The following is an 8,532-nucleotide window of genomic DNA, read 5'->3' on the forward strand; positions in this document are numbered from 1 at the left end:
AGAGAAGAGAAAAGAGAATGAATGAGTAAAGTTTTTTTCACAAATTTTCTTCCTTCCAAATATGGAGGAAAGTTGGAGGAAAGATATGAAGGAAGAAAAGTAATGACATTATAAATGTTTTTAAATTATAATCTCATTTATTTCTTTTTCCTCCAATCAAATAAAAAGATGTTTTTTGCGGATTATAAGTGGAAACCATTGTATTAAAGTCTTGCTGATTTTTTTATAAAGAATTCAAGAGTGGTGGGACTTAGGAATGGAATGGAAGAACAAATAGGTTTTATTTATTTATTTATTTTTGAATAATAATGAATCCTATTATTGAAGTCCACATTATTGAACAGTCCCAGGATTACAAATGCAACAATACCTCACATTCTTCTTCCCTGTCCCACTCTATCCAATATAGTTGAATTGGACAGCATTCCCGAATGTGACATGCTTTTTTTTTTGTCCCACTCTATGCACCATTTATAAGCTTCACATTTATCTGCGTCTGTGTATATATATCTATATATATGTGTGTGTATGTACACACACACACGCATATTGTTTGAATTTTTGAAGATATTGTTCCAAGCAGAAAAAGACAAGAAGAGGTTTTGAATTTTCGAAGATAATATTCCTAGCAGAAAAATACAAGAAGAAAAAGAAGTATTTCAATATGATTTGAGAATGTAAACAACTGTGAAGCAACTATTAATGCGATCATTCCAGATCGAAACTGTAGAAAATTAACACATCGAATTCAAAACACAGAGAGAGTGAGAGAAAGCCCAACAAGACAACAGCAGCAACCGCTGAAGTCGCCATGGCCGATCACCAAGGTTGAGAAATTTAATTTAGAGAGAGATTGAGGAAATTCATAGAGTGAATTATGTCCGATTAAGTATTTAGTAGTAAGGGCAATAGTGATAAAGAGGTTCAGGTTCACAAGTTCGAATTTGAACTTATTTAAAAACAAAATTCAAAAGTAAGACTTATTTATCCTAGTAAAAATTTTATAAGACTTATTTATCCTTACCGTGTAAACGTTTAACCATATTGTGATTTTTTTAAAAAAAAAATTTAGGTCCAAACAAACGAACAGAAATAAAAGTTTAAATTTTTTTTTTTATCAAAAGTCCTAAATTCGACACTAAAAAGATAGAACATGGACTAGTTCTTTGGAAAATATCACGAGTCTCCCCAATTGACACTCACTCTCTCTCTCTCTCTCTCTCTCTCTCTATATATATATATATTATATATATAGCATCTAGTAGATCAAAAGATTAGGTAGCCTGAGGAAAAAAAGAAAAGAAAAAGTGATAGTATTAAGTACCCTAATTAATCAGAACTGTGAAATTTGGCACATGATGTGACTTCTTAGCTAGCTATTTGATCCTAGACATTTACTACTATTTTACAAACATAATGTACAAATATCAAATCACTAGTTACAAAAGATCTAAAATCTTATCTTCTTGGCCACTCAATTTAAAATATCACACAAATCACTGTTAAAGCTAATTAATCATGACAACTTCTTCCGATACCAAATTAAGCCACATAGACCAAACACCTAGGTTGAGAAATTGTGGCCTCAATGTAGTAATAGACTTCTAAGCTAAGTACATGAAAAAACATAAAATATCGTACTTTTTGTCCCTTGACTCCTCATATATCAAAAATTACCTACTTTAAACATATATAGTTTGGCCTCATTTCTCTCAGTTGTGAGGTCATTTTCCACTTTGTGTCTTTTTGCTTTAAGCATGTGTTGATTGCGATTGTGGTGTAACGTACTCAAATTAATATTAATGTAAATTAGTCAATTTATAAAAATGTGTAATAGTATTGAATATTTAAAAAAGAGTTACGAACTGGCCGACATTGGTCGATACATCGAACCATGGCATACATATATATATATATATATATGACAAATGCATAAAACACTCTTAGAGTATATTTCGTGTTAACACTTTTATTTTTTATTTGAAAAAATGTGTAAAAAATACCCATAATCTTTTTACATTATGCAAAAATATCACTCTGGCATAAATTAGTATTGTAATACATGTTTTACTCTTTTATTCTTCCGAAAATGCCCATGGAAGTATATATGCTGCTAATCTCATAGTATAAGGATGTTATGTGCACATTACAAAATTATATATTTTTATTTATTTTATAAAATGATTCACTAAGGGTAATTTAATCAACTTAGGGTTTAAATTTGTCAGAGGGATATATTTGCACCAAATTGAAACTTTAGGGGTATTTTTTGCATGTGAGGGGCATCCTCTAATAATGTCCTTTTTGGTCATTTTATAAATTTATTTATTTTTATATATTTTATAAAATAATTCAGTAAGAGTAATTTAGTAAACTTATGGTTTAAATTTGTTAGAGGGGTCTATTTACACCAAATTGAAACTTTAGGTGTGTTTTTTGAACACGAGTGGTGTGATATGCATTTTAAGCATACTTTAAGGATGTTCATATATATATATATATATATATAATTGGTATCAAAACCCAATTGAGGGTGCATTTTACCTATATATATAGGTAAAATGCAAAAACATTCCGATTATATAAAAAATGTGTAAAAAATATCCATACTATTTACTATGTGCATATAAATTCCTAACATTTAAATTTTTTGGCAAATTGCTCTCTGATAGTCAATTTTGACTAATTTTTTTTATTTATAAAAACACCAAAATACCCTTGATAAAATTTATAAATATAAGTGTATTTTTATTTTCTTAGTATTTTGTTTTAAGGGCATTCTAAGTATTTCCGTCTTCAAATTTGAGAAAATATTCTTCCTTGCTCAAATTAAAAAAGGGTCAAGTGCAAAAAACACTCTTATAGTATGTTTACAGTGCATATTGCACCCCTCCCGTGCAAAAAACACCCCTAAACTATGACATTTGTGCAAATAGGTCCTATTTATAAAAATTGGACTAAAATGCCTTTAGCAACACATTTTATATATATATATATATTGTGAAATGACTAAAAAGGGTTTGACCCTTCTTCTTCTTCATCATCTTGGTGCTAACCCAGGACGTCCATCGAGAGTTTGTTCCGGCGTTAACTCTTTAAGGGAGTGATGGCGGTATCACACTGAAAGTAAATAGAGGGCCTACGGTGGAGAAGGGGCTTCATCCAGCAGAGGGGTAGAGCCCGAGAAAGGTAATGCTTGGCTTGCTTCTTTATGTCGGTAGTTGTAAGATTGGTAGTTACAGAGTGGGAATTTTTTTTTTTTTTTTTTTTTTTTTTTAGAATTTGGGAATAGGAAAGGCAATGGTCGGAATCAGAGAAGTCAGAAAAGCGGGAGGGTAAGAGAAACGGGGAGAGCCCGTTCTCGCCACCATCCTTGTCGTCGGCCTCGGTGAGTCACCGCTGCAGTTCACGCCGAAAATTTCAGCATCAAGTCGGATATTTATTTCCGCATCAGGCCTGAATAAAGAAGCAAGCCAAGCATTACTGGCCATGAAATTTATTCCCGCAACAGCCGAAAATTCAGGCCGAAATTTATTCCTGCATCAGACCGGAAATTTCAGTTCTCAACCCATCGCCGAAAATTTCATTAGTTCATGAAATTTCAAAAAAAAAAAAAAAATGAGAGATACGTATTATCTCCTCATACGAGTAATTTTTTCAAACTGAATTTATTAGCAAATTGAATTTATTAGTCAAAGTTGATGTAAAAGCATGGTCCATCATATCATGTAATAGCAAATTAATAACATAAATTTATATTTTGTTTAAATGTAATAAAACTATTTTCTATTGCGTAGGCTGGACCTGCTAGTGTGTTCACACGCATAGAAGTATTTTCATCCATACACCGCAAGCCACTGTCTCTCTCTCTAGATTTGAACGCACAATCAAACAGGTCATCAATGCAGCTCAAATAACAGTACCTTATAAGCATTGGTTGTGAATTATATTGCAAATGTGCTGCCATACACAGCTCATGCAATTTTGATTTCTAAGCATGAGTACAGGGGAAAAAAAAATGGAGGACTTAACATTTAAGAATTTACATTATCAGTTTTGCCTCTTTATTTTCGTTTAGGTTCTTTTCAGACTCATTCAGTTGATTCTTCCTTTGGGTTTTCCATAATCCAAATGTGTTGCAAGTCCAATGTAAGAGCCCCGATGTATCACCTTGCCAACCCGCTGAACCATCCTTTGTTCTCATCGGTGTGTCGGCAACTCCTTTGGAGAAAGAAAAAAGGTTAGAAAAGAGAGAATGAGTTTAAGGGCATTTTTGGAAGAGTAAAAAGGTAAAATAGGCATTATATTAATTAAGGGGTGTTTTCGCACAAATTAAAAAGAATAGGGGTATTTTTTGCACACGTTTTTAAATATGGGGTAAAAGTGCTATGAAATGTATACTTCAGGATGTTTTTTGCACTTTCCCCTTTAAAAAATGTATAGTGTTGTTTTTTTTTTTTCCAACACTTTTTTTTCTTTACACATTATGTAAATAAAGGGTTTTTATTTTTCTTTTTTATAGACTTTAACCCCCCCACACACACATATACATATATATATATATATATATATATATATATATATATGTATATTTCTATCTTTCCTTCACCCACAATTGTCATATATAAAGGACATGTCCCTCAATCTTACACTTAAAATCATCCTACTGGAATTGTCCTGTGTAATTGTAAAATATTGAGATATTACATTTGAGAGAACCGAATTAACGCATTGAATTTAAAATTACAAAAAAATTAGTTCAAATTTTAATTAAAATTTTCCCATTCCTAATCTAAGCCATGAATTTAGTGCTCCAATTTGTCCATCTCATCACCTAGTGAGGTCACTGAATAATAAAGAAACTAAGCAATTGATGAAAAAAGAGTACCAAACCATCAACAAAACCCATACTTGGATACAATTTAGAGCCATTAAAAAAATCTGTTTTAAAACACCAGAATGCATTATTGCAATTTGAAAGGTACCCAGTCAATTCAGCATTCTAATTTGCTCATATCTAGTACACCTTTCACAAGTCACTACTGATGTCTCCTACCACTAAAAATCACAACTACAATTGAAGTGCTAACTACCACCAAATGGAAAAGAAAAGGAAGGAAAGGAAAAGAAAAGAAAAGAAAACCCTTCTAAATTCTTGCTAGAAGGAAGAATCTTTCTATGTGGTTGGCTCGACCTTGATATCATGGTGGTCTCTCTCTTCCTTCGCAACTCCTATTTTTCCAAGCTGTGGGACAACCTGTGAGGACACACATTACACACACATATAAGATTACAAGTCCTAATATAAAGATAAATCAACATACATATATACAGATCGAGTACAACAGCCAAACAATCGGACTCAGGGCAGGCCTGGGGCTAAGTGACCCAGGCGGTCACCTAAGGCCGTAGAAAATATTAGACCTCTCCGGGTCTGCCCTAATCAGACTAATAATCTAAATATTTGTATACAAATGAGAACTGACTCTGACGTTATTACGATGATATTTTCACTTACGTAAAATAATGAAGATTAGATATATTATATATATATATATATAAATAGAATATAAAAAGGAGAGTAACTGTATGTGGTTGGTAAAGGAAAAGGGACACTGGTTAGTTAGGCAGATGTAGTGTTTAATGTCAGGGCATTTAACAGCCGCCTGATTAATGTGTGATGGGGCATGACATGGTAGGGCCATGTTTCTATTTTTGATCTAAAAAGCATTAGATATTTTCATGAAGCTTTCATTTCCATTTCAATGTACAACAGTAATTCTAGATATGACATCACATCATGGGAGAGGCCTTTGGTTCTTATTTTAAGGACTACCCTTTTGGCTGTGACTTGTAAGAGGCAATCGATTGATTTTGTTACTTCCTTTTGTCTTTGCTTTTGATCCTTGTTTATCTTTACCTAAATTTTTTATTTGAAAATAAATTAAATTCATTATTTCGTGCATTTAGAGGACAGATCTCAAAAAATCCCAATTAATGTAAATTAGTATATACTTCGGTTAAGTTTATATAAGCCCGTTAAGTATACAAGTCCGTTGAATTTTAAAAATTTGGTACATAAGTACTTAATTCGTATAATATGTGAGAAAATCATATTTAAATAGCAATGTTTATTGCACAAGCTTATATTTAAGTAACAAAATTCTTAAATTGTCTTTTTAGTCCCCCAAAATACACTTACACCAATTTACATATAAACACACCATCTCGTTTTTTGTTACAGTACATTTATTTTGTTTTACACTTTTTTCTCTTTCAAATACATAAAGGCGCTTCAGTCTTTTAATAGCTCCACCAACAACGTACCCTTATTTGCTAAAAAAGAGTTATTCATTGTAACCGTTACAACAATGATATATAGCGTAACAGACCGTTACCAACATCCCACCAAAGCACATATAAGCTTTTTGGTCCTATTACACGTCCACTCTACTTTGATAAAGTGTTTATAGTCATTCCGTGTACCACGTTTTTGTTGTTATGGTTCGCACCAAAAACAAAGATGCGGGGCTTTTAAGAACCTGTAAGAGATCATGTACCATATTTGTATTTATCGCCCACTACCCTAAACAAAATTAACATGAAGCTAAAGATTAATTACTAAGGGCTGAATTCAATTTTTTGAAATATTGATTGATAGTTGAACAAATGTATATATATATATATATATTTTTTTTTATAATTGTCCGATAACAATTTTATATTTTTTTAGTTGTTAAAAATAATTTATTCTCTTCTAAATAAGTAACATTATTACATGGTGGTGAATAGTATATAATGCACACTTTTTAGTAAGACTTGTCATAATATAATTTTTTCATATTTTACGAGTTTTTCTAATCAAATTTATTATATATAGAAGTGTAAAATATTAAACAAAATCACTCATCTTTTAGACCTATACGATGATCAATACATATATTTACATATTACAATTATTTATTTATTTATTTATAATATATCTGATGGATTTGATTATGATCTTAAGGTGGAGAATTAGTTAATTGTGTGATACAAACACATATATGATCACAGATTCACAATAGTGTGTGTGAGGTCTTTGATATTTACGTGACTCACCTGATCTGACGTGTACGGCTGTGATGCGCGCTTTCTCGATTTCTTGTCAGTCCTTGCTCTTGATTCTCTAATATCTATTACAATAAACCCAAATTTAAAGCTAAATCAATATCACCATATATGATCCTAAAAAAAAAAAACGTAAAAAAGTGAAAAGTGAATTTAATGTGCTATAAAATATCTTCGAAGCATATTTTCCACATTTTAAATATTCTTAAGGCAGCGTTTGGACCGCTGGTCAAAAACGCACCTCCTCACACGCCACACACGAAAGTTTACTACCATTGAAACCCTTTTTAAGACTCAAAGTCAAAATTTTCAGCTTCAACGGTTCAACCATTTAACGAGCATCCAAACACGTCCTTACAAACCCCCACACGAATTAAACACCTTAGCAACCAGGTGCCACCGGAGCTAGCTTGCGCCGGTCGCAGCCCGTCGCATCGCATGATAGGCAATCCCCATTAACCACATGTACACCCTAGCAATAAGGTGCCACCGGAGCTAACATGCGCCGGTTGCAGCCTTTAACCACCATTATATTGCCTCAGATCACCAACTAGCGCATCATAGGGAATCCCCATTAACAAACTATATATATATATATATACACACACAGAGAGAGAGATTGATTATACCTGAGGTAGAATGTCTCCTCGGTCGTTCCTTTTTCAAATCAAGGGTGGACTCGGAACTGTCCGGCATGTAACGGTCGAGTCGGAGAGGACGACCGTTATTTTCAAACATGGTTCGGACGAAGGAAGCTTCCATTGAGTTCAAGAATTTGAGGTGCCTCTCATTCGTCCAGAGCCCGCTTTGATCGTTTGCTTTGTTGGTGTCCATCGGCATCGGAAAACCGCTTCTGGGTCGCCGGAAAACTATGAGCCGCCGTCGCTTTGCGTGTCGAAACCGGCTGGGGTCGAGGTTGGAATGTAATTGCGGTGTCTAAAGCAGTTTGGGCGCTTACGGGTTTTTATAGAATACGCCTCGGGATGGGTCTTGGGCATCATCTATCGCTTGCCAACATTTTGAACCAAGGTGCAGATATTTTTTTGATGAGAGTATGGCAAGAAATGTACTCGCTTTAGCTAGCTGACACGTGTCTAGCCTTAGACAGATAAAAGTTTGAATGGGACTATTTGTAATTATATATATATATATAATTTTTTTTTTCTTTAGATATTTTTTTTTTTATACTATTTATTTAGATTCAAGAGGCAACAAAGGAAATATCCAAAAGTTACGATTACAGTGTAATAGTTTACACATATCAAAAGTTATTTAAGTAAAGTAGAAATCGTAAGTTTTATTTGTCATTTTTTTTGTGTTTTTATTTAATGTTTGAGATGCATATGCAAGGATGTGACATATGTGGCTGTTGATGTTAGTCTCATAATTAATATTATCATAAAGTCGGCACACATCCCCATA

The 8,532-nt window shown here is 32.9% G+C and overlaps 1 protein-coding gene across 1 annotated transcript; it reads right to left on the minus strand.

Moving 5' to 3' along the window:
* Positions 1 to 4,895: 4,895 nt before the first annotated feature.
* Positions 4,896 to 8,099, minus strand: LOC132271824 (uncharacterized). The gene is made up of 3 exons (XM_059773318.1): positions 7,740 to 8,099; positions 7,102 to 7,175; positions 4,896 to 5,257 (listed from the first exon to the last, which is right to left on the minus strand). The coding sequence occupies exons 1-3, from the start codon at positions 7,948 to 7,950 to the stop codon at positions 5,177 to 5,179; spliced, it is 366 nt and encodes a 121-aa protein (XP_059629301.1). The 5' UTR covers positions 7,951 to 8,099; the 3' UTR covers positions 4,896 to 5,176.
* Positions 8,100 to 8,532: the final 433 nt, after the last annotated feature.

Source organism: Cornus florida, unplaced genomic scaffold, assembly GCF_030987335.1.
Source record: "Cornus florida cultivar Cherokee Brave unplaced genomic scaffold, ASM3098733v1 CherokeeBrave_3.0.0_Hap2_Chr08, whole genome shotgun sequence".
NCBI classification, from domain to species: Eukaryota; Viridiplantae; Streptophyta; class Magnoliopsida; order Cornales; family Cornaceae; genus Cornus; species Cornus florida.